The following is a 26,223-nucleotide window of genomic DNA, read 5'->3' on the forward strand; positions in this document are numbered from 1 at the left end:
CCTTTACATGGTTGCTGCTTTTCTCTGGTCTGCCATTTTTTCTGGTATCTGGCATGGTGTAAATGGGTGTAGGGTGATCCCCACTGCCTTTAATGTGGTGGGATTGGAAATATTCTGCTCTACTTGGCATGTTTCCTATGGATTATTATGAAGATGATTTCCTCTTAAGGTGTACTCTTTAACTGAAGCAGTGATTTTATACTATAATAGTTTTAGTGTAAATGGGATTTGATGACTAAGAGTTTTTGATAAATATAGTGAGGGACTGTGACAGAGGTCAGCTGAGTGGGAAATTAATATAGGTAAAGGTAGGATTAGTGTTGCCCCGCCCCTGACAAAACAGGGGCTGCAGAGGATAGAAAATAAGAACAAGGAAGAGTCACACAGCTAAGACTCATGAGTTTACCTTGAAGAGCTATATAGACTGTGGTTTGGTTAGGGATTAAGAAAAACAATTGGGTCTCAGGAGCCAGGCTGGCTCAAGTTCATTTAATCTTGATGAATGTGTTCATGAGTTTCAGTGGGCATCATAGCTGAAACAACGGTTTCAATAAGGACTTCATGTAACTACAACACAAAGAATTGAATGCCTAGTTAAGATTATTGATAATCTCAGTTCCCTAAATGTGTGTACACTTGCAGCGTCTAGAAGGACACGTCAAGCTGAGCTGCTTGTGACTGGGGGGCTGCTCTTGGCTTCTTGTGTTGTGTTTCCTGTAATGCACATACTACAAATAAATGCTTCTTTCAAAAGCTTAAAAAAAAAAAAGATTATTGGGCAGGACTTTAAAAAATATGAAAAGTCTAACTAGTAACTTTTCCTCCATCAGGACAAGAAAACCCAAGGGCACAGTAGTGCAGGTGTTCAAGGAGCAACTAAAGCAGGACAAAGAGTCTGAGGTAAAAGCTCCTCCATGATTGCTCCTTTGCACACTTGCATAGGCCTGAACACAAGTAAATGGTGGCCCCAGCCACCCGAGTCACTGCAGAGTATGCATGGGGAGCAGCCACACAGGGAGACCACCCCACTCTACACCCTCCCACTGCTATGCTGTCTGGGCAAAACAACCTGTGCTCTCTGGTGGGGAGGAGCCTATGAATCTTTCTTGGCCCACCCCTCTCAGTTTTTCCTCCTTTTCCACTGGGAGAGCGGAGAAAAGATCTATACAAGGAAAGCACAGTGGGTTCAAGCAACTCTGCCAACCCATGGACAGCTCCACCAAACCAAGCTCCTTAGGAAAGGCTTCCAGGACAGGTGGTAGGGCCAGACTCTGGCTGTACTGAGTCACCTACAAAGCAATCCGCCACTATGCAGACACTTGGGACCCTGCAACAGTGTATGAAAGTCGAAGGTCAACATGTCTGCCTTCAGGGTTCATGGCTCCCACATGTGGCTGCCAATCACCAGTCTAACCACTGCCTTGCTGGCTGCGGATCCAGACGGGGGCAGACTTGCAGCGGGCTCACGCTAAGGTCAGCTAGGATTAGATCCTTCCGTTTTATCATCATCATCATCATCATCATCATCATCATTATTATTATTATTAATTTGTTTTTTGTTTTTCAAGACAGAGTTTCTCTGTGTAATTTTGGTGCTTGTCCTGGATCTTGCTCTCTAGACCAGGCTGGCCTCGAACTCACAGATATCTGCCTGGGACCCTTCTGTTTTAAGGGAATGGCATCTCAGAACTGCCACTGCCAAGGCCCACCCCGTTGACGTCCTGACGTCACAGGACGCAAGTACAGAAGGAGGCCTGCCGGGCTGGAGAAGGGGCCTGGATTGGCAGAATCTCTGGTGGTTTCAGGCTGAAAGAGAAGCCAATGCCATATTTCAATTCCTCCAGCAGTTTCCCATCAGGGCCTGGTGCCAAGGTAAGGGAGATCCCGGGCCTCAGCCTTTTCCTGCACAGGGATGTGGGAGGACGGCCGGGAGCTAGAGGTGGTGCTGGCCAGTTTGGCAGTTTGTTCCAGGAACTGTGGACAGCGTTGTGGGGGAGAGGTGCGGAGGGGGAGGGAATAAACAGTGAAGCGGAAACTCCATTGCCAGTACTTGGAAATTAGAAAGGGGCTGGAGTGCAGCTCAGTTAGCTGAGTGCTTGTTTAGCACTCACAGAGTCCTGGATTTGATCTCCAGATCCAGGACACGGAGGTGCATACCTGCAATACCAGCATGTGATAGGTGAAGATAACAAGAGCAGTTCAAGGTCATCTTTAGGGACATATGAAATGCGAGGTCACTGTGGGCTACATCTTGTCTTAAAAAAAGTGAGCAAAAAAGAAAAAAAAATGACCTTTCTAAATCAGAGCAACACTCTGGTTGTCTTGGCTCTAGGCCTGTCCTTTAACTTCAGCCCTTCTGAGGCCGAATGGTTCCTTCTCCCCCTTATATCCAGGTCCACACTAGGGCCATGTTCAACCCCTAGACCCAGTCTGCCAGCCTCCTAGCCTGTCCAAGGGGTTAAGCATTGGGAGGTCACAGGGAGCTGGGGAGGGGGAAAAGTTTATTTAATCAGAGAGCCTCCGAAGGCGTCTAGTTTCCGTCACAGAGAACAGGCATACAAGAAGGAAGGGAGAAAGAACATCATCAGATCACATACACCAGTCAAGCCTGCTGCCTCCACCTCCATCCTTGTGATAGGCAGAGAGACAGCTCTCTCTCAGCCTAGGAGCTTCTGTGCTTGGCTTAAGCAGAGATCAGTCAGAGCTGTGCACCCTTGCCACTCTGACCCCCCCCATTGACAAGTCCATCTGCAGAGGCTCCCTCCCTGGGACCCAGATATCTGGGCCCAGCACAGACCAGAAGAATGCCAAAGTTGGCTAGAAAAGCAAACTTTTGGACCTCTGCTCATTGACCCCGGCAGAGAAGGTAATGAGCAGGAAGCAGGCAGACAGTACCGTCCTGTTGCCATATGGTCACAAAACTGCCCTTAATAAAAATATTGTTCCCATAGCCAGGTCCTAGAAACAGAAAGAAGGCTGTGATGCTCACACCACCTGAGAGTTATTTTCTTTTAGTACTCTAAGTATAATTTCACATGCTCTTCCTCTCTGTAGAAATATTGACAAGACCTGGTATCACTTGGGTGTTTGCATTATTTCCTGTGTATGACTTTGTCCATAACACACATAACACGGTTGTAGTTTTTGTAGGTTCGTGCTTTTTACACCTTGATGTGAAATGTGAACAAGAATTCCGGTCTTTGTTCCAGAGACAGAAACTTGGAGAAGATCAACAAGGAGAATGGCTGTGTATACTGTAAATGAGCCGCAGGTCAGTGTTGTGTCCGGATATTTCCTTGCAAATTATTTTGATATGAAGTCATGAAGGCTTTAGTATTCTGCCTTGGACAATGTCATCAGATGTGTTTATTTCCTGTGACTTTTTTTCTTTTTTCTTCTCTGGTTATCAAAATTGTAGTTAAATCATGTGACCTACATAGCACAGCCTTGTTCTATTTTATATTCTCTCCATTACTACTGTGAAGCAACTATTTTTCATAGACTTGAGACCTGAAGTTGTGAAAGAGAGTCCATTGTGAATGATGATCAATGACATATATTGCTGCCCTACAGTTCCTACAGAGGATGGATCTGTGTCCCTATATATTAGTGATGAAGGAAAGTCTGATGTGCCCTGAAGGTTACATTTCAGGGATGGACAGGTTTCCAGAACCAGGGATTTTGAATGTGGCCATGCAAATACATGAAACTATTTCCTTATATCACAGAAAAGAACAGAAAAGTCTAAATCCTAATACTGAATGTTTCAGCAGTGTAGAGTGGGCAGATGATAGATGGAATGCTCTACCTTGCTCTTGCCATGAAACTGATTTTTCTGTGAAGAGATGCAGATTGTAGTATACTGGTTTTTCTCATTGGCATTTGATATCATTCAGTGATGATGTGCCTCTAGGTGTTTGTTTGTTTTTTTTCTTTTTCAGCCTTTTAATTCTGATTTATATTTTTCTCACATACAACACATCCCAACCAACTGTGGTTCCCCTCCTGCCACTCCTCCCAGTTTCTTCCCACACTTCCCACCTCCCACTCAGTATTCCTCTGGTTCCTTTCAGAAATGAACAGACCTTGTGCTCTGAGGGAGGGACCTCATGGGATCTCCAATTTGGACTCTCTCTATCTAATGTTTGGCTGTGGATCTCTGTATGCTCCAATAAGCACCAGAAGAAGCTTTTCAGATGAGAATTAGGCTAGGCAATGATCCATGAGTATAGCAGAATATCATGTGGATCATTTGGAACACATGTTTTTTTTTTTTTTTTTTTTTTTTTTTTTTTTTTTTTTTTTTGTTTTCTATTACAGGTCTCTGGGCTTTCCAGCCTCTGCTTCCTGGTCTTCCTGGCAGTGTTGGGCGTGGACTCCCTTTTGTACCCTGGGCCTCAATTTAGACCAATCAGTGTCTGCCCACTCCCAAAAGTTCGACACTTCCATTGTCCCTGCATATCTTGCAGTCAGGATAGATTGTAGGTTGAAGGTTTTGTGGCTGGGTTGTTGTCCCAGTCTCAACACTGGAAGGTGTCTGGTTAAAGAATATGGCCAGTTCAGACTCTATTTCCTCCATTACTAGGAGTCTTCCCTAGGGTTACTCTCATAGTATTGTGGAAGTTTCCACTGCACTAGGGTTCCATGTAGCCCCCCAAATGTTCTCCAATTCATTAGACTCTCTCCCCTGTACTGTCTTCCTCCACCCCTCCCCTACCACTTGATCCCTCCTAATCCATCTGGAAAATCAATTTCCCCTTCCAAGGGAGATCCATACATCCAGCTTTGAGCCCAATTTGTTACTTATCCTCTCTGGGTCTGTGGGTTGTAGCATTCTTAACCTTTATTAACAGCTAACTTCTCAGTGAGTTCATACCATATTTTCTATAATGGGTTACCTCACTCAGGATAATTTCTTGTAGTTGCATCCATTTACCTGTAGATTTCATGATGTGATTATTTTCAACAGCTGAGTAATACTCTGCCCCTGCCAGTGGGGTCTTCAACAGGGACCTGAAGGGAGGGCCAGCGAGTGAAGAGGGACAATGGACACAAAGAATGAGAGCAAGACAGGATGTCTGATCAAGCTCCAAAATCTTACTTTCCTCTTATGGCATATATAGGGAGGGGCAAAGGGGGGTGCAAGCAGAGAGGGGACTTTAACCATGGGTTGTTCTGCCAGCAGGGAATGTTGCTATGAGGATTATCTATTCTTGCCTAACTGCCTAACTGTAGCGTGGTCACCTGATTTCTGAGAAGAGGTTCTGATATTTATGAGAAGAGGTTCTGGTGCTATGGAGACTTAAGCAAGGCCTAGATCTAGGAAAAGAGGAGAGAAGCCTAAATGTGGTGGCATGTATGTCAAGGATCACTTAGACTTATGGCTCCCATCAATACTCCATTGTGTAAACACCCCACATTTCCTTTATACATTCTTTGACTGAAGGACATGAGTTACCAGTTTCTGGCTATTGTGAATAATGCAGCTATGAGCATAGTTGGGCAAGTGTCCTTGTTGTAGGATGGAGCATATTTTGGGTATATACACAAAAGTATTAGAGCTGGGTCTTGAAGAAGATCATTTCTCAGTTACCACTTGCCCCTAGTCCACTGGCCAAATCTATTCTATTTCCCCTTCCCAGGACAATCCTTGCATGGGAATTCTTTCATCCATGTGTTGGATTCTCCTGGTGATGCTTGCATCTTTTGTTCCTGTTTACTTACATTCTTTTTTTTTTATTTCCAGAATTCCTCCAGTTTGTGTTTTCTTTATTGTTTCTATTTCTTTTTTAGGTTTGAAAAATTTTATTCATTTCCTTTAACTGTTTATTCTTATCATTCTTTAAGAGATTTATTAATTTTCTCTGTTTTTGTTTGTGTTTTTCTTGATTTCTTTAAGGGATTTATTTATGTCCTCTTTAAGGACTTCCATCACCTCCACAAACCTGGTTTTAATGTCTTTATTTTTTTGTGCTTCAGTTGTGTTGGAATATTCAGGACTTGATTTAGTAAGATAGCTGGGCTCTGGTGGTGATGTGGCCTTGGCTGTTTTGGATTGTGCTCTTGGGCTGGCATCTAGGCATCTGGGTTTGTGGTGGTTATAGGTGCAGGTGTCAGTTTCTGACTTAATCTTTGTTGGAGGGGTGTTTATTGGGTGGATTTTTTTTGTTTGTTTGTTTTTTTGGTTTTAGGTTTTTTTTTTTTTTTGATTTTTGGTTGGTTGGTTGGTTTATGTATTATCTCTGGTCTCCAGGTTGATGTGGCCTGTGGTTGAGTATGTGTCTTTCATTCATGTTGAGGGCTGGATTTCTGGTGGCTGGGGAGGCATCTGGTCAAGCAGGGTTTCACCTGAGTTGGAGGTTTGGACATAGTGATGAGGTGTTGTGGGTGAATTGAGAATGGAGAGTGCACTGAGTGTATGAGGGGAGTATTGTTGGCATGTGGCATACTTGGTCTTATGGTAAACAGCATGGCTTCTGGTCAAGCAGGGGGTCTCTGCCTGAGTCAGGAGCTGGGACAAGTTAATGACGAGGGTAAAGAATGTTGGGGGTAGGTTGGGCAGGCACTGAGAGAGTAGAGGTGGTCTGTGGTGGGTGACCTATCTAGATTTCTGGTGGCCAGCATAACATCTCATCAAGTAGGGGGTCTCTGTCTGAGTTGTGGGCGGGGAAATGACACCTTGGTGAAGATGGGAGGGGTTTGAGAGTGGAGTGGTCAGGTGACTACAGAGTGAGTGAATGTCCTCTGGCAGATGGCATACCTGCAGTTTTGGTGGCCTGCATGGCCTCTGGTCAGGCAGGGGGTCTCTGTTTGAGTTGGGGACTGGGAACACAGGATTTGAATACCTGAAATATATTTGTCTCAGGAGATCTCTTGCCCTTATCATTCTCTCGATTCCAATGGTCAATGGTACATTTTCAATAGATTAGTAATTTCTCTTTGTCCTTCATTTTGTTTTTCAGACATTGTACCACAGAACATTTTATAAGCAAAGCAAGCCCCATATTGATATTGCATCATGTGAAATATAAAGTAAGACTTTTCTAGAAACAGTTGTCTTGGAGCTGTGCATAAACCATCAATTTTCTAGCCTCAGTGAATGCCTCTGTTAATGATTTTGCTCTCTTTTCTTTTGGGGAGAGGAAAGCTCCCCCATCCTATGGTTTTGCTTCCCCAAAGTTACTGTATGACCTAGGTGGAGATTCTGAAGTGAGGCTGCAATGGACAGGTTTCCATTCTTTCTTTTAAATACAATGTATTTACATATGTGAATGTTTTCAGCATGTTTTTATATGTACTGCATGCCTGCCTGGTAAACATGGAGTCCCGAGGTTGGCACAAAACACTTGGCTCTGGAATCAGGTACTGTAGTGAGCTGCCACATGAGTAGATAGAAGTGAACTGGGTTTCCCTGCAAGAACAGCAAGTTCTTTTTACCACTGATGTCTTTCTCTAGCCTTCAGCTTTACATTTCTCATGGACATTTTTCAAGGAGTGGGGATAATAACCTTGTGTCTTCTTTCAGAAATATGAAAGAACAATAATAAATGACAATTTTTCAAGCAATATAAAATTCTCTTAGAGGAGTGAGCTCAAATATTGAATTAAAGAACAGAATTAGAATGACAAGATTCAAGTTTTAAATTGAGCTGATCTTATAGGCAGCAAAATACTTAATATTAATGAAGAATCAATATAATTCTGACAAACATTGCACATTCTTGTTGATCACAGAAGATTTTTCTACTTCATCTGAATTCATTGTCATATAGGCTATTTATTTATACAAATTTCTCTACCTATTCTGTAGTAAAACCATATATGGAATTTCTGAAATTGTTATTCATCTGTATTGGCTTGTGGGATAACAGTATCTAATACTGATTTTTCTATTTCATGGTAGTCAAAGTAGTGTCATAACTTAACATCACAGATTATTTGACTTTGTTGTGTATTTTAGAGCATGGGATATATGTACTCTTACTGATCTTCCTTATCAGAAAAAACAACAGACCTCACTGACTTTGAATTCATCCCTGAATTCTGCCTTCCACATTGTTCTACAGAGGGTGCAGCATGGAACCTGGGCTTCAGTATCCCAACTGAGCATTTTAGAACAGCATCTTGTGAGGCCAAGATTCAGATTGAGCCAGCATCCATATGAGAGCAGGACGATAGGTGAAACATTTGGAAGCAGTTTTGCTTATCATAACTTTTCCATGTGAGATTAGACACAGTGATAATGTTTGATTTCAAAATGCCCCTCATAACGGTGCATCTCTACATCTATCCCTCAAATAGTTATTTTATATTCCATAAAAGTTTAATTGCAAAATCTTTATCTCATCCTGTTTTTACAGAGATTTTAAAAAAACAGTATGAATATTCTAGAAAGTATCTTCAAAATCAACTTTCATTTTTCCTTTAAAATATCTGCATGACTGCTGTCTACCTCCTGCCTGCAGAGATCAGGAGTAAGCATTGGATCCCATGGAACTGGAGTTAAACTCAGTTGTGTAGTAGGAATTGAATGTGAATCCTCTGAAAGAGCAGCTAGTGCTTGAAATTGCTAACCTATCTCTGTACAACCTCTAGAAAACTTTAGTCTTTAATAATTGTCATGCTTCATCTGTATCACAAAAGTGGCTGTCATTCCTTATGTTTCTTTCCATAGGAAAGCATTTTGCCCAAAGCATATGGTAAAAGGGTAATTTTCTATTACAGGGTCTGTTGGGATTCAGTGATTTGGATGAAGACTTTTCCCATGAGGAGTGGGAATGTCTGAATCCTGCTTGGAGGACTTTATATATTGATGTGATGTTGGAGAATTACAGAAATCTGGTTTTTGTAGGTAAGAATGTTCTTCTTGTAGAATTCCTGGCACATTGTTTATATTTACCTATTTTTGTGTGTTATTTTTAAATAAACTCCATGAACATTCTATGACTACTACCAGAAATGAGGGAAATCCTGGTAATAAACTTAATTTTACCTGGTGCTTCTTTTACATTTTTTCTGCAAAAGCAACGAATGCTATATACTGTGATATCTCAAGGCCTCTTAACTAGTTTTTAGCTGAAAACTTCAAAGAATATTGAATATTCAGAGCATGGAAATGTAGTGAAATACCGTTAGTAATTGGAATATTTTTATTTTACTATTGAATTAAACTATTCACCTCTTTCTGACTTAAAAAATGGAGAAGTTTTAAAATAGAGAAAATACTATGGTAGCTATGTTGTTGTTTTTTGTTTGTTTTATTGATCAATTTTTGAAATCTGGTCTGTATCTTTAGTCCTGGTGAACATGATTTTAATCCTAGCACTAGGGAGGCTGAACCAAGAGGAACTGGTGAGTTTCAGGCTAGCTTGAGTTACCTAGTGAGTTCCTAGTCAGCCACGGCTGCACAGTATGACTCTGTATAGAAATAATCCACATATGATGCTTTCTTAATCACCCATTTTTTTCCTGCCTCTTCAAAATATCCATTTCATGTGAGGATGGAAGCCCCTTCAGTGATCCTTGTGTTTAATGGAGACTAGAGTGTTTTTATTACTGTTCAGTTAATGAGAGTAAAACACAGAAGGCCTATGCTAAGAGCTCTGCTTTTAGTAAATGCTAGTTAACTTGAGGGAATTTCAAGTATTGACTCTCTTACTCATTCATCAGTTCCTATTAGCTGTATTTGGTCTCACTTTCCAGAGAAACATCGCATATGTGGTAAATATGAGAAGATCAAGGATCAAATAGTACTATCAGCATGTGAATATCCAAAAGAAGTCTTATAAAGATAATGACCTTGGCAAAATGCTTTATGAATCATCTAGGTGCATACCTTTTAAAACCACAATACTACAGGAAACCATCAGAGAATTCATACGGGAGAGGAGCCTTACAAATATGGTGAATGTGAAAAATCTTTTGGATGTAGCTCAAATCTTGGAACACATCAGAAATCTCATAAAGGACAGAAACCTTACAAATGTAGTGAGTGTAAGAAGTCATTTACACACAATTCAACTCTTAAAAATCATCAGAGGATTCATGCAGGAGGGAAATCTTACAAATGTAGTGGATTCATGAAATCATTTACATATAGTTCTACTCTTAAATATCATCAGAAGATTCATATAGGAGAGAAACCTTGCAAATGTAGTGAATGTGAGAAGTCATTTACAAATAGTTCAACCCTTACAAATCATCAAAGAATTCATACAGGAGAAAAACCTTACAAATGTAGGGAATGTGAGAAATCATTTGCATGTGGCTCAACTCATATAAAACATCAGAGAACTCACACAGGTGAGAAACCTTACAAATGTAATGAATGTGTAAAGTCCTTTTGCATGTAGCACAAATCTTGAGTCACATGAGAAAAGTCATACAGGAAAGAAACCTTACAAATGTAGTGAATGTGAGAAATTATTTAACTATAGATCAGGTCTTCGAAAACTGGAGAAAATTCATACAGGAGAAAAACCTTACAAATGTTGGGAATGTAAAAAGTCCTTTTCAAGTTCTTCAGAGTTTAGAATACATCAGCAACTTCATATAGGAGAGAAACCTTACAAATGTAGTAAATGTGTGAAATCATTCATATGTGCCTCAACTCTTAAACATCAGAGAGTTCATACAAGAGAGAATCCTTGTAGCTAATGCTACTAATGCTTTAGCTAGCAGACACAGCTAAGGATCCATCAGAAAATTCATCCTGGGGAGAAAAGTTTCTGTTGTAAGTGATTTTGTATATGATTTTTCCAAGCTCTGTCCTTAAAGGACACTAGAAAATATTATGAATTTAAATAACCTTTATGTAATGTTCAACTCTTAGAAAATATCTATAGTTTGCACTAAGCAAACATTCTAAATGTAGAAAAAAATTCATTAAAACATTTTAATCTTAATCTCAAAGACTGCATAATTTATGCAAATTGATAAAAATAGGGAGGTACTGTTGATTAAATATTTTCTGGAGATTGCAACATTTCATCATGAAGGGAAGGTAGTAACACACACACAAAAATAACATCTTCATATATCATTGGGAAGTCTGAAAAACTGATAAGATTGCTTATGCTTAAGTCTCCCGAAGAAACTCAGACCAGAAATGATGCTTAGAAGAAGCTCTGATGAAATGATACCCTCCAACATGTAGATAGGCCTACACATGTGCAGTGGGCTCAGGATGTCCAATGTTCATAATTTGTATCCCAAGGTGTTTCATGGTAGCAACTGTCTGAGCCCCTTTTACTACTGTAAGCAACTCCTTTCACATATTCCTGTAACTGAGTAAAACTCATTCATCCAACAAAATGGACTTCAGTCACATGCATACTTTGTTCTTTTACAGTTCTTCTCTTTTTATGAGTAAATATATATACATGTTTCCTCTCTTTTTTTGGGTATAACACTCATTTATTCACACAATAAGATTACAAGTAATATTTATCCTGTCTTCCAAATGGAAGCACAAGTACCTCTCCAGGTGTACAGGTCTGGACTCTCCACATCTGTTCCTATGGATCTTGGGTCAGCCTTCCTCTAGTTAGCCATGTCTGCATTGGGGACAGGATCTCACGTCTCATGCAAGGATGTATGTTCCATCTCTTGAATAATCATATTATAAAGCATGTAATGAACCCACAATTTTTCCTCAAAACTTTTGTCCACCAAAAAATTAATAGTAAGGAGAAAACACTTTGTTCAGTTTTGTTAAATTAATGCCTCATTATTAATGCACCCTATAAAGTCCATTCTAGAAAACCCCCCAAATGCATAGCATCTGTCAAAACTAGTGCTAAAAGTGTAGATCCATCAGAAAATTGATCCTAAAGGAACCCATACACACACCAATGCTAATACTCAGTTATTATCCACCTTTAAAATACTGATTCACCAGTGAAAACCTACAAATGTAAGTTTTACATACAGTCAACACTGATAATAGGTCCTCAGGGCGGCTTTTGCTTTTCTTCAAGACTGAACAGGGGAAGGCTTTGCCATTCCCATGGGTATGACATTGAAATCCTTGGTATGACCATGCCTGTGTCAACTATACACATTCAACGAGAACTTCATCTGCTTCCCAAATGTACCCCAAGGGGAGTAAGCTTATCTGGCATTAAAGAAAGCTCAAAATGTATTAGATATAGTTGCTAGCATTCTAGAGAACTCGTGTTACCTATTTTAACAGAAATGCTACTGCTGAGGAGATCTGAGATGAGGGTAAAAGCTGCTGGTGAGACAAGTGACTATGTAAATTACAATCCTTTGAAGGAACACAATATTCCCTGACCTTATTCTGCCTCTGTGCTTAAAGGAAGTACATCAGTTAGAACCCCCAGTGAGTCTCTGTTCTCTGTTCTTAATAGACTGCTGGCAATGGTCGAGAGACAGCCGGAACTGACCTACTCTGGTGATGGGATGGCCAAACACCCTAATAGTCATGCCAGAAACCCATCCAATGACTGAGGGATCTGGATGCAGAGATCCATAGCTAGGCCCCGGGTGGAGCGTCAGGAGTCTAATTAGCAAGAAAGAGGAGGGTTTATTATATGAGCGAGAATTGTTGAAACCAAGGTTGAATAAAGCACAGGGACAAATATCCAAATGAATGGAAACACATGAACTATGAACCAAAGGCTGAGGGGCCCCCAACTGGATCAGGCCCTCTGAATAGGTGAGACAGTTGATTGGCTTGTTCTGTTTGGGAGGCATCTAGGCAGTGGTACCAGTTCCTGTGCTCATTGCATGAGTTGGCTGTTTGAAACCTGGGGCTTATGCAGGGACACTTGGCTCAGTCTGGGAGGAGGGGACTGGACCTGCCTGGACTGAGTCTACCAGGCTAATCTCAGTCCTCTGGGGAAGCTTTGCCCTGGAGGAGGTGGGAATGGAGGGTGGGCTGGGGGGAAGGGGAGGGGGCAGGAGGAGGGAGAACAAGGGAATCCATGGCTGATATGTAGAACTGAATGGTATTGTAAAAGAAAATAAAAGGAAAAACAAACAAACAAAAAACCACTCATACATATAAAATTAAAAAGAATAAGAAAAGTAAGAAAACAACAACAACAACAACATAATTCTCAGGGGAAAAAAGCTATCTTAATTCTGATGATCAACCAATTGCAAAAATTTACTGAGGAAAATGAGCATAATATATCCTGTCCCATATTAGCCTTTATAATCGATACAAGGGGTAGTATAATAGTATTTTCCAAACAAAACAAAACAAATGAACCAAAAATGTTTCACCCCTAAGACAGTAGTTTACCAGAGGGAAAGTTGCCTGAGCATAGCAAACAAGATCATGTTGTCTCCCATTAGAGGTTTGTCTTTTATCCCCTTGATAAAAGGCACTGGATTCTGCATTGGTAGGCTGAGAATTAACATGCAATACAGTCAGTAAACATAACAACATCATTTTTGAGAAGTAGGCATTACCAAAGTCCTGGCTTGATGATTTAAAATGATTTAAAATATTGACATCTCCTCAAGGCATCTCTTCCTCTTTCTCCAGGATGTCTGGTCTTTATGAGTTTGTCAACTGTCTTTAGACTGGTGGTCTCTGGGATGCTGTCTGGATCAGATACATTGAGTGGGTGACACCTGTGACTTGGTTCAATTTCTGAAAAGAGTCAAGCATAAAATCATTCTTCCATCATAAGAACATCAAACCCTTGCTATTGATTAGTTTCTGGATCTTTAACGTATATTTATCTTATGTTTCCTTTAGTTCAAAATGCTTTTTTTATAGGTGATGCAGCATTATCCTTTAAAGTGATATCTTGAGGTAGCTGTCAGGTATAAGTCTTTTGCTTGTCTGCTACCTTTACCACCCACTCCTCAAACTGTGAGAAACTGATTCAGCCAGAAAATTCCAAGCTCCAAAACTACTTCTCTGGAGTAGTGTTCAGGGAAGGCCTTGGAGTCAGGAACCTTTGAACAGAAACTTGAAAGAGACAAAGGATGAAATCTAAATTGGATTTTAGACTGCAAAGTTGGAATCTAAATCTCCATTATAAACATTATAAACTTCTTATGTAAGAAGTCTAGCTGGGCCTGGACGACAGGTAGAGTTTAGAGCTGGCAAGGTTGGGTATGTACATTGGAAGAGTGGGTATGTTGAGGACTGCCATTCAGCAGCCTGATCCTTGAAACATGAAAGTTTCAATAACATGGCTGGAAAGGTGGAACATTTAAGTTCCTTTCTTCTCAGATCTGAGGGTGGTGATGGGAGGTTGTGTTTTTATAGTCTTGGGATTAGAGGAATTGTGTTGGCAGTGGTCCCTTGAGGCTGAAGGGTAGGGTGGTCCTTGAAGAAAATGACCAGTACATGGCCAACAACTGTCCTTACCCTAGTCCACCCCAGGCCTTTTCTGTCTTCAAGTCACCACATTGCAGAAGAACCAACCATTCATGGAGTCACTGCTTCAGAATGCAGCCAGGATGCCACCTGGTCCACAACCTGACTCCTTCTGGTCCAGCCACAAGTCCCCTGACAATGTCAAATCTGTTGAAACTCCATCTCCAGGGCACAGGATCAGTGTATGGCCTCTGAACTTCGTAGCTGACGTCCCTATTCCTATCCAGGAGGCCCAGTGGATGGACTGCACTGCACCTGGCTGTGGAAGCTCAGGAGCACAGCACGGTGCAGTTCCTGGTCCAAGCTGTCCCTAGGCAGATGACCCCATGCTCAATGGATGCACACCTGTGTACCTGGCAACTGACCGAGGCCTCAACAGCATCGCTTCCACTGTTTGGGAGGCTGCTGCTGACTCCCTGCTGCTGAATATGGAAAATGAAGCACCTCAGGATCAGGGTGAGAATGTAAGAGATATGTGCTCTGCACAGCATGGCCTCCCATTCATAACAGGGGCACTTTCACTAGGGAAAGGACCCTGACCACTGTTAAGATGTGACTCAGTTGACAGGGTACTTCCCTTGCCTATAAGGGGCCTTGGGTTCAATTCCCAGCCCCACATAAGGTGGCATATACCTGCTATTCCATCACTGGGGAAATGGAGGCAGGAGGGTCAAAAAGTAAAGATCTTTTTCATCTGTGCAGAAAGGTCAAGGCCAGCCTAAGCTACATGAGATCACCTCTATAAAAAAAAAAAGAAAAAAAACAAAAAACAAACAAACAAACAAACAAACAAACAAAAAACCTGCTGAGGTAAAACAGAGCTGCTGTGGATATTGCTCTATATAAATAAAACACTGATGGCCAGTGACCAGGCAAGAAATAGGTTGCCAGGCAGGAAGTAGGTGGGACAAGGAGAGAGGAGAATTCTAGGAAGCAGAAAGCTGAGGAGAGAGACACTGCAGCCACAGCCAGGACAAGCAGCATGTAAAGACTCTGGTAAGCCACCAGCCACGTGGCAAGGTATAGATTTATAGAAATGGGTTAATTTAAGATATAAGAGCAGTTAGCAAGAAGCCTGCCACGGCCATACAGTTTATAAGTGATATAAGCGTCTGAGTGATTATTTTATAAGTGGATTGTGGGTCTGCGGGGTTTGGGGAACCTGGAGAGAAGCCCTCCAGCAACAACAGAGCTGCTTCTTACCAATTGAGGCACCATGAGCTGATTTTGCCCCAGTCAGATTGTTTCTTTAACAGATCAGGCCCCAGGAGCCCAAACATGAACTGCCAAACAGGAGTGAATCACTGAAGCTACCAGATAAAAGAAAGGGAATGGTGAGGCCTGTGAGAAACCCGAGAGCCATGCCTCAGCATGTGTCCACAGTCAACTTCACCTCATATGTGCAACTATACATGTATACCTCCCATTTCTAGGTGTTAGGGGTTTTTTTGGGGGGGGGAGGGTGTATGTTTATAGTCTGACCCTGCCCCTTGGGACTGCCCTGTATCTTGACATAGAAGTCTCTTATTAAGGGATAACTCCACCCATTACTTTCTATTCTCTCCCAGCCCTGCACCTCTCCATACCCTTCTCACTCTCTTTCCCTTCCTCTTCCCCCTCCTCCTTCCCTCTCTCCTCTGTCTCTCTGCATCTTTATAATAAACCATTTCCACACGGATGCAGCCTCTGGGTTGTGAATGTCCAAGGGCCACCCTGATGCCATGCCCGCCGGCCACCGCTGCATCTGTCCAGCATGCCAGCATGGTTCCCTGTGCTCGGGATACATACCCATGGGGGGCCCCACTTCATAATAATTCATAACAGCATACATATTTGGTTTTGTTAAGAGGCAAAACTGGCTGGGCAGTGGTGGCGCACACCTTTAATCTTAGTACTCAGGAGGCAGAGCCAGGAGGATCTCTGTGAGTTCGAGGCCAGCCTGGGCTACCAAGTGAGTTCCAGGAAAGGTGAAAAGCTACACAGAGGAACCCTTTCTCCAAAAAAAAAAAAAGAGGCAAAACTGAAGTTTTCCATACATAAAAATATTAAGGGGGGGTGGGGATTTAGCTCAGTGGTAGAGCACTTGGAGGGGAGGAATTCAATTGGGCCAAGAGGCACATGACTTTAATCACAGCATTCAGGAGGTAAATGCCAGCAGGACTATGTGAGTCTGAGGTCAGCCTTGTCTACTCAGTGAATTTCCTGACAGGCAGAGCTACATAATGAGATCCTTCTACACCTGTAAAACAGCCACAAAAAGTAGGAAAATGGATTTTTCCTCTAAGCCACTCCTAGCCTATGTACACTGCATGGTTTTTAGGAGAGCTTGTCTCAAACTTTGGAGCTTGGCCATCCTCAGACCTCACACTGCCTGGGAAGTCTGCCTGAGTCCCCTGCTGATCTTCAGCTCTGGTGGGAAGAGTGCTGCCTGCCTAGCAGGTTTCCTGGGATCTTGCTGCAGCATCTCATGACACTGTCTCAGTTTCTCTTCATTCTCTTTCTAAGCACCCTTCTTCTTTGCCTTTTGATAACCTGAAAATCTCAGGAAGCCACAGCAGTGTACTGCCTAAAGGCTGGACAAGCCCTCTACCTCTTCCTACCTGGAAGCTGGAGCCACAGCTGATACAACTGGGACTCAAACAACATGCTCCTCTGCTAGTGTAGTCCTAAGTTAGAGGAAGAACAAGAAAAAAATGAATTGTGAAGGCAATACAGACTCAATCTTAGGGCAGGGCCACCATCTCAGACCACCTGCTGTACTCAGTTCCAGGAAGGACCTTAGGAATATGCCAAGACAACTCGAACAGATGCAGAGCAGTATCCTCCTACAGACATCCTGTTTGAGGTTTATGGCCCTTGAAGATATCTAGATAACCCTGCTGAGCAGCCCAGATAATCAATCCTGTTCAGCGGGTTGTGGTTCCCACCAAAAGTCTAACCCAATGGTTTCAAATGTGACTTTGAGCTGAAAATCTAGACCAATTGTTTACAAAATCACCTTGCCCCATATCCATACTACCCAATCCCAAGATGCCAAAGCATGTAAGCCCTGACTTGCAGTTTTTCCCTATAAAAAACTCTCTGCACCTGGACTTGCCGGCGCAGCCACATTTCCCTCCATCGGCCTTTAATCCCAGCACTTGGGAGGCAGAGGCAGGCGGATCTTTGTGAGTTCAAGGCCAGCCTAATCTACAGAGCTAGATCCAGGAGAGGCACAAAGCTATACAGAGAAACCCTGTATCAGAAAAAAAAACAATAAACAAAAAACAAAAAACAACAACAACAACAAAAAAAAACAACTCCTATAAGAAATTTTTCTTGATGATGAGGGACACGAGTTGAGTGGCTTCTGTCTGAAATGCAAAGTTCTCCACCCCTTCCTCTGGCATCCATGAATGAAAAGGCCATGTAATACCATGAACCACAATGGCTGCACCTTGTAAAATATTAATGTTCACCTGTTTCAATTAAGTGGCCTTATACAGAGGCAAAGTTAATACTGCTTTAAGTCCCAAGAGATGAGAATAGACATTTTTAAAAAGTCATTGAAACTTCAGTGAGAAGGGAAATCAAGAGTGGAAAATATTCAAAGAATTGTTTCAACCAATGGAAAGTCAGACTCTGAACTGTTTGTTAGAGCTCAGCTAGATGGCTCAGAACCTCAACACCTGCCGGTACATCTTGGGGGAAAAATCCAGCTAACTAGATTAAGAACTTTACGCAGCACCCATGTACTTATAAGTGGGTAGATTGTTAAACAGACCTTTTTCATCATTTGGGCGAAGGAAAAACTAAGAGAAACAGCAGCCATTTCTCTGTGCTTTTCCCCAGGAGCATAAGTTGATGAAACAGTTGTACAGTGCCACCCAGAAGGGAACAGGAACCCCAGAGCACAGGAGTGGAGGTGTTCAGATGGCAATTAAATCAGGACAAAGAGCCAGTGGGGTAAAAGCTCCAGCATGATGCTCTCTGTGAAGACTTGCATAGGCCCCAACACAAGGGAAACAGTGAGGGAAGCTCTCCAGCCAGCCCAGTCACTGCAGAGCATGCTTGGGCAGGAACCACAAGGGAGGAGGTATTACTGTACACCTTTCCACCACCCAGCATCTAGTCACTGCTGTGGGGACCCAGAAGCTTCCACAACAATCTTGAGCTCTTGGGAGAGGAGGAACCTAAGAATCTTCCTGTTCCTACCCTTTCCCCATTTCTCCTCCTCCTCCCCTGGGAGCTCAGGAAAGATCTAGAAAGGAAAAGTGCGGTGGGTTCAAGCATCCCTGCCAACCTCTGTATCCCTCCCCCAAACCAAGCACCTTGGGAAAGGTTTTCAGGACAGGTGACCGGGCCAGCCTTACTAGGCCAAGCTCAGGTACAGAGCAGATGACCAGTGAGCAGATGCTTAAGACCCAGATGCCACATCTAGAGGGGTGCTGCGGCCTGTGAAGCTGGAGCAGGAAATCTGGTGAAGGACGCCGAGGTTAAATAGCACTCTAGATGCCCAGTTTCAGTTTGTCAGGGAAACAGCTCTCTTTATTCCTACCAACATGGGTTTATATACCCCTCTAACAGCAGGAGTCAAGGTATGGCTACTCTGTATCCAGAGGCAAGCCAGACACTGCTTTCCAAACAGGAAAAACCACAGGGGAACTGATCCCCAGCACCCTCCCAAACCCAACTGCACATTTTTCACACAAACAACTTGCCTGGGACAGGACAAAAAAGGGCATTTAAAATGAAGGCAGCAAACTTACTGCTGCAGACAGAAGGGGACAGCAAAAATGGCTGTGTACAGTGTAGTCTCCCAGTGGGAGCGGCCACCTGGACAGGAAAGGCTGTGTCCCCACCCTGTGAACTGCTGATCTAAACGCTCCAGGGAGTCTTACCACAGGCTTGCACCACAGACAGCCTTGAGCAGCTGGAGACTTTCCAGGTTCCTTGCATAGGTTGCCCGAATGATGGGAGTCTTTGAGACAACAGATAATCATATCACTGTGAGGCTCTTGAGAAGGAATCTCAAGAGTGGCCAGGGGCAGTCTGTCATGGCTTGACAGTAGTAGGAGAGAGTGTGTGGTGGACTGACTCTCACACAAAAACTTAGCTGCATGGGGAGCGACGGTAGAAAACTCTCCCACATGCACCAGGACCTCCATTTTAACTAAGAGTCTCCTCTCTGGCCCCGCCTTCAGATTCCTCTGCATTGAAAGAGTGGCATCCAGTGGATCAACTGCAGCTCTCCACCCCAGAACGTCTGAGGAGCATCCGGAACCGGTGTGTGTGAGCTGGAAGCTTTTCTCTGGCTGTCTGTGAAGGAAGGAGCCACACTGGCACTACTGTGATTCCTTCCAACACTGTCGTGGCAGGGCCTGGTGCTAAGGTAAGGGAGAACACGGACTCCAGCCTTTTTCTGCCTGGGATGGGGGAGTATGGCCAGGAACGAGGTGTTGTGTGCGCCAGTTTGGCAGAATTCATACCCGAGCTGAAAACAGCATTTGTTGGGGAGGGGAGTGTAACAGTGAGTACAAGGGAAAACCCAAAACTGCTTTCATTTCCAGTATTTTGAAATAAGTAAGAAAAGCTGCCTGGTGGTGGTGGCTCACGCCTTCAATCTCAGCACTCAGGAGGCAGAGGCAGGCGGATCTCTATGAGTTCGAGGCCAACCTGGTCTACAGTGTGAGATCCAGCATAGGCACCAAAACTACACAGAGAAACCCTGTCTCAAGCCAAAAAGAAAAAAGAAAAGCTGGGATGTAGTTCAGTTACCTGAGTGCTTGCCTAGCATGCACAGAGCACTGGATTTGATACCTGGGACTAGGACATGATGGTATTACCTGAGGAGTGTAATGCTTGTTTATTTTTTGTGTATATCTTTGCAATCTATTTTATATATATTGACAAGAGACCCTGAAATATTTAGCCATGCAGAATATGTGACCAGACCAGAGCATGTGTTGGAAGATTTTGGTGATCGTTAACTCTACCCTGAAGTGATGGACTACAAGTTGTAATGTGTGTTAGCTACACTTCAGTCAGTAATATTAGCAAGTCTCCAAATGTTAGCAACATAGTTCATTTCCCTTGTACATTCAATATTCTTGATAGTAAAATGCTGGAACTGGGTGGTCCTTTTTAAACTAAACATTATTTGCAAACAAAGGGTTTTATTTGTTTTTAAAGCTTTTGTAAATAAAGGCTTCAGAAATGTTTAAAAAAAAGAAGTGAAGTTTAGGAGAACAGTTCAAAGTCATACCCAAGTATATCTTGTCTCATAAAACAAAAAATGGGCAGGGAAAAAAACAGCCTTTATAGATCTGGGTAACAATCTGGATGTCTTTACTCCAAGCCTGTCCCTCCTGTGTGGTCCCAGCAGGGGATACTGCAGCTCCTCTCTGAACAAAAGGCTCCATCCTCCTGAAGAGACCCCACCCCACCCCACATAGTAGGGGCTTCCACCTGGACCCTGGATTAGGCAAAAACCACATCCAAACACTGTTTTCACAGGGAGATCCTTTATTATGCAGGGAAGCAAAGCTAAAGTGGCTGCTTTCTGGCTCAGGCAGAAAAACAGCAGCAAATGACCTTGCATGTGTAATTAGTTAAGAAAAAAATGGGAAAAAAAAGCCAGGCGGTGTTGCCCCACGCCCTTAATCCCAGCACTTGGGAGGCAGAGCCAGGCAGATCTCTGTGAGTTCGAGGCCAGCCTGGGCTACAGAGTGAGTTCCAGGAAAGATGAAAAGCTACACAGAGAAACCCTGTCTCAAAAAACCAAAAAAGAAAAAAAAAAGGCAGGTCAAGGGGCTAGGATGTGCATTTTAATAGGGCATGTTAATTAGGTGAACCGAAGGGGTCTTTTGATGACTGGATTTTAGATAGCTGGGCATTGATAGTTGCCTCAGGAGGAGGAAGTGCCAAGTAGGGTAACAGTGGCTAGCTTTAGAGTGTAATCTAGTGGTTTTCAGCAAGGCAGAGGGAATTGGGGAGAAGGGCAAGGCTGCCAGAGCCACATGCTCAAGTGGGCTAGTGTACCTTCACTCCGCATATGTCCAGGCCCACACTAGGGTCATGATCAACTCCTAGACCCAGGGTGCCAGCCTTCTGTCCAATCTAGGAATTAGGCCAAGGACCGCACAGGGAACTGGGGAGAGGAAAGAGTGTTTATTTAATCAAAGGGCCTTAGAAGGGACCTGGTTTATGTCAGTATAAAAAAAGGCAGTAAACTGACAAGGAACGGAGACACAGAGACCTGTTACAGAAGAAAGGACAGAGAGTGAACATCAGACCACATGATACAGCAGTCAGGCCTTAAGCCTCACCCTATCTTTATTTTAGGCAGGCAGACAAATGTCACGGGGAAGCCGTTTCACTGACTGCCCCTGAAACCCCTAGCCTAGGCATTGTGCCCCTCACTAGAAGCTTGTAGCGTGGAGACTAAATGGCTCCCATATTGTCATCTCTCATTATACTGAGGGACACTCCTGGGTCTCTTAATTAAATGCTACCTGATGTCATGATTCCCTTACTTGGTGTCTAAGACATGCAGTGGCCTGCAGGGGTTTGGAGTATTCAAAGAGGGACATGAAGATGATGAGCCAGGAGTCATGCTTAAAGACCAAAGTCAGGTAGTAGCATTCCCCTGCGTTTTACAGCAATATCAGGGAAAGAAGCACAAGGCTGTCAGCCCGGAAACTTGGCAGTCAGCAGCTATCCTTGTCAGGCTGTAAGGAACAAGACATGGCCCAGCCCAGCTTGGTCCTCAGAGACCCTTGGAAATTGGAAACAACTTCTGGGCCTGGTTACCTTTGAAGGTGCTGATAGCCAGGAGGGCAGTGGTGGTGCCTGTAAGATACTTATTTTTTCCTTCTTTTTTTGAGACAAATTTTCCTGTATCTCAGGCTGGCTTCAAACTCACTACTTTCAAGAATGACCTTGAACTTCTGATCTTCCTGTTTTCACCCCCAAGTGCTGGGATTATAGCTGTGTACTACCATACTTGACATAGGAGATGCCCTGGATCAAACTCAGGGTTTCTTGAGGCAAGCAGTGCTAACAACTGAGCTGCATCCCAACTCCCAAATATTGGAATAGAACTTTTCTTCTGTGTAGATATGTGTGCATGTACATGTACTCACACCCCTGCCTGATAACACAAATCAGAACTGTACACATGGCCTGGAGAGATGTTTCAGTTATCTAGAATGAGTACTGCCCTTGCAGAAGACCCAGGTTCAGGTCCCAACATCCACACCAGGCAGCTCACAGCTACCTGTAACTCAAGCTCTAGGGTATCTGATGCCCTTTGGGCATTAGTGCCATCTGTGGACACTTGCTCTCACATGCACACACTCGCACACACATTTATACACAATTTAAAAATAACTTTAAAAATCTTAGCTGGACATGGTGGCACAGGCATATGAGGAGCGGAAGCAGGTGGATCTCAGTGAATTCGAAACCTGCCTGTTCTACAAAGTGAATTCCAAGACAGCAAGAGCTTTATAGTGAGAGCCTGTCCACTGAAATAAAAGCAATAAAGTACTAATTTTTATGTCTAAAAATAAAATATTATATTTAGGGTTACACATAAGTTGTGTCAAGATTTGTAAAGGATAGTACCCTTAGTACTTTGTTTTTTTGTTTGTTTATTTTTCTCCTTCTTACCCTGCTACAGATAGAACTCAGGTGTGACAGGTCAGGTGTCTACTGTCCCTGCCAGCGGGGTCTTCAACGGGGACCTAAAGGGAGGGCTGGCGAATGAGAGGGACAAGAGACACAAAGAATGAGAGCAAGACAGGACGTCTGATCAAGCTCCAAAATTTTATTTTTCTCACAAGGCATATATAGGAAGCAAAGGGGGTTGAGAGCAGGAAGGGACTTAATTATGGGCTGTTTGGTTGGCAGAAAGGGTTGCTCTGAGGGTTGTCTATCTAGTCTCGTCTAACTGACTAATTGCCTAACTGCAGCTCATTCACCTGATATCTGAGAAGAGGTTCTGGTATCTGTGACAAGAGGTTCTGGTGCTATGGAGACTTAAGCAAGGCCTAGATCTAAGAAAAGAGGAGAGAAGCCTAAATATGGCAGCATGTGTGTCAAGGGTCGCTTAGGCTTATGGCTCATGGCTCCTGTCACTCTACCACAGCCTCCTACCCAGCCCCACCAGTATACTTTCTTGGTGTTCCTCTTAGACCTGTTTGATACCACAGGTCTGTTCCCTCTCCCCTACTATTCCACATGAAAACCTCTGGGAGGCTCAGTCCTAGCTAAAGACATTGAAATTAAAAAATAAAAGGCGCAGGGATGACCTAGCTTCCTGCAAGAGAGAAGAGAGACTTAGACTTAACACGTGGTCTTCTCTGGGTCTTAGCTGCTCCACGGTAAAAGAGAAGAGAAGTTTCCAGTCAAGGGCAAGGGGAATGGGGCCGTGAAGATCCAGCTGGGCAGAAGGTTCCCTGTGTTCCCCACACTCCACTCTTGTTCCCACTCTAGACTGTGGCTGAATCAGTCTCTGGAAGCCCTGGCAGCCTGAATCCAGGTGCTGGTGCCTGCAATGCTGATTCAACTTCAGCCTTCACAGCAGGGACCGAGGCAATAGTGACCATGCTGGATTTTTGTGTCACACAAGCTTAAGTCATCTGAGAAGAGGGAACTTCAGTTAAGAAGATGCCTCCATAAGATCATGTTGTAGGCAAGCTTGTAGAGCATTTTCTTAATTGGGGATTTATTTGGGAGGTTCTAGCTCCTTGTGGGTGGTACTGTACCAGGGATGGAGGTACTAGATTGTATAAGAAAGCAGATTGAGCAAGACTTGGGTACCAAACCAGTCAGCAGCATTCCTCCCTGGAAATGGTTCTCAACTTCTCTAATACTGGGACCCAGTAATACAGTTGCTCAAGTTGTGGTGACCCCAACCAGAAAATTACTTCTGTCACTACTCATAACTTTAATTTTGATTCTGATATGAATTGTAACATAAATATCCAATATGCATGATATCTGACGTGTTACCCTATGAAAGGGGACCTCAAAAGCACCCCAGAGGGTTCATGACTCACAGGTTGTGAACCACCACTCTATGGCCTAGGGATCAGCTCCTGCCCTGTTTGAGTTGAGTTCCCGTCCTGACTTCCTTCACTGATGAGCAGTGATATGAAGTGTAAGCCTGCAGTCTACTTTGTATCTTGATTATTTCTTGGAGTGCTTTTTTTTCCCCCTCAGCTGGAATGGGAGCTCTTTAAAGCAGTTACCCATCAAGCTACAACCACTGTAATAACTCAACTTCCAGCACTGACCACAGTGAGCTCCAAGCAACAGACCCAGTTAGCTCTAAGCACTGTATCCACGGAGCTGCAGGAGCTCTCGCTACAGAACTACAGACACTCTCCTCATTGAGACAAACGTTCCCCACCCACTGAGCTAGAAGCACAAAAATTACTCAGCTACAAGCACTGTACCCAGGGTGCTATAATCACTTTTCCAAGTAGGCCACAAACACCACCACCTCCCCCTTTTGTTTTCTCTCCACTTCTACCTTATTGTCTGAAAACCAGGTTAGGGCACAGAGATCCAGCCTGTGTGACTTCATTTTGTTCAGTTCTTCACACTCCTCCTAAATACACTGGGTCTCTAGGTGCAGCATCAGACATCCCTACTTCCGTTCCAGTCTGAAGACAAAACAGCAGTTAAGATCAGAGTTCGGCTCTCAAATGTAGGGCTGGTGCTTGATCCTCCTGCGTAAGTATTGGGAACTCAGAAAAGTACACTTGACCTCAGTGAAAGATCTATGGTCTGCTTGGATAATGCTTGGAATGGCTCTAACTGGATTGACAGTAAGTTGGCCACATTAAGAAAATCATGGTATTTATTTGCAAGATAGACTGCACCATGACATGATTACTCAGTTCTCCAAGAGGGTCTGAAAAAACATTGTAAATATATGTCCTGGATCTGGCATGTAGAATTAAAGGAAGTTTGGTTATACACAGACAGTAATTTCTACCAACATCAATATGCAATAGTGGAAACTTTCAGAGCCTCTACCTCCTTTTTTCAGGAAGTGACTGATCATCGATTACAACTGTGTTCATGTTGGAAATAATTTCCTGTATTTATCCTGAGGATACACAGTCTTACCCTGGCCTTTATCAGGATGGTAGTCTTTTTTTCCTGAGCTATGAGTTTGAGACACTGTCATTAAACTGTGCACTCTTGCCTTCCATTAGCCATATGAAGAACACAGTGATGTCCTTCTGCTTCAAGGCCACAGCCTGGTCACCATGTGCTTCCTCTGTACCCTTCACTCCTGAAGGTCAAATGTGTGTCCCCTGCCTTTGATGATGCAACCATTGCCAGTCCTCTAATACTCACTATTTTTATTTTTACTTCCATTGTGAGGCCTTGTTCCCATCACATACTCTTCTGTATAGAGTCATGGACTATCACCACAAGCATAATGACAAAACGAAATATGGGATTTGTCGTAAGAAAACATGGAGGATTTCACTTTTTCATTGGTTATTCACTCAATGTCATTTTCACTATTTTGATTTGAATACTAAGTTCATGATTGCCACTTTTACCTTGAAACTCTTCATTTTGATTCTGGGCTTTTTCTACTAACTGACTCTTGTGAATAATGTATCAGTAACCCTGTGTGTGTAAGTCTGTGTGTGAGACACTTTAGGAGCTGTGAGTGAAAACTCAGTTGAACTGTGGTAGGTAACACACAATGTGGTTTGAAACCTCCAATATGAATTCACTCTTTTGCAGCAATTGACATTCCCACCAGTAGTAAGTATGATTCCACATTTCCATTCCCTTGCCTGTTTGTGTTCTCATTCATTTTATTTTTGCTTGTATTTTTGAGACAGGAA

General features: G+C 43.1%; 1 protein-coding gene across 1 annotated transcript; it reads left to right on the forward strand.

Annotated features, from left to right (window-relative positions):
- Nucleotides 1–1,749: 1,749 nt before the first annotated feature.
- On the forward strand, nt 1,750–19,757 carry LOC114686429 (zinc finger protein 468-like). Its single transcript, XM_037202041.1, has 4 exons — nt 1,750–1,872; nt 3,210–3,271; nt 8,725–8,851; nt 19,546–19,757. Exons 2-4 carry the CDS (start codon nt 3,242–3,244, stop codon nt 19,635–19,637), a joined length of 249 nt encoding a protein of 82 aa, XP_037057936.1. The 5' UTR covers nt 1,750–1,872; nt 3,210–3,241; the 3' UTR covers nt 19,638–19,757.
- The last annotated feature ends 6,466 nt before the right edge of the window (nt 19,758–26,223 follow it).

The sequence above is a fragment of the Peromyscus leucopus genome, chromosome 1, assembly GCF_004664715.2.
Source record: "Peromyscus leucopus breed LL Stock chromosome 1, UCI_PerLeu_2.1, whole genome shotgun sequence".
In the NCBI taxonomy this organism is placed as follows: Eukaryota; Metazoa; Chordata; class Mammalia; order Rodentia; family Cricetidae; genus Peromyscus; species Peromyscus leucopus.

Excerpts from the sequence above, each read along its gene's own strand:
- LOC114686429 (XM_037202041.1), top strand. The coding sequence starts at position 3,242 with ATGGCTGTGTATACTGTAAATGAGCCGCAG. Across the intron at positions 3,272-8,724 it reads ATACTGTAAATGAGCCGCAG|GGTCTGTTGGGATTCAGTGA; the intron begins GTCAGTGTTGTG and ends TTTCTATTACAG. Across the intron at positions 8,852-19,545 it reads CAGAAATCTGGTTTTTGTAG|ATTCCTCTGCATTGAAAGAG; the intron begins GTAAGAATGTTC and ends CCCCGCCTTCAG.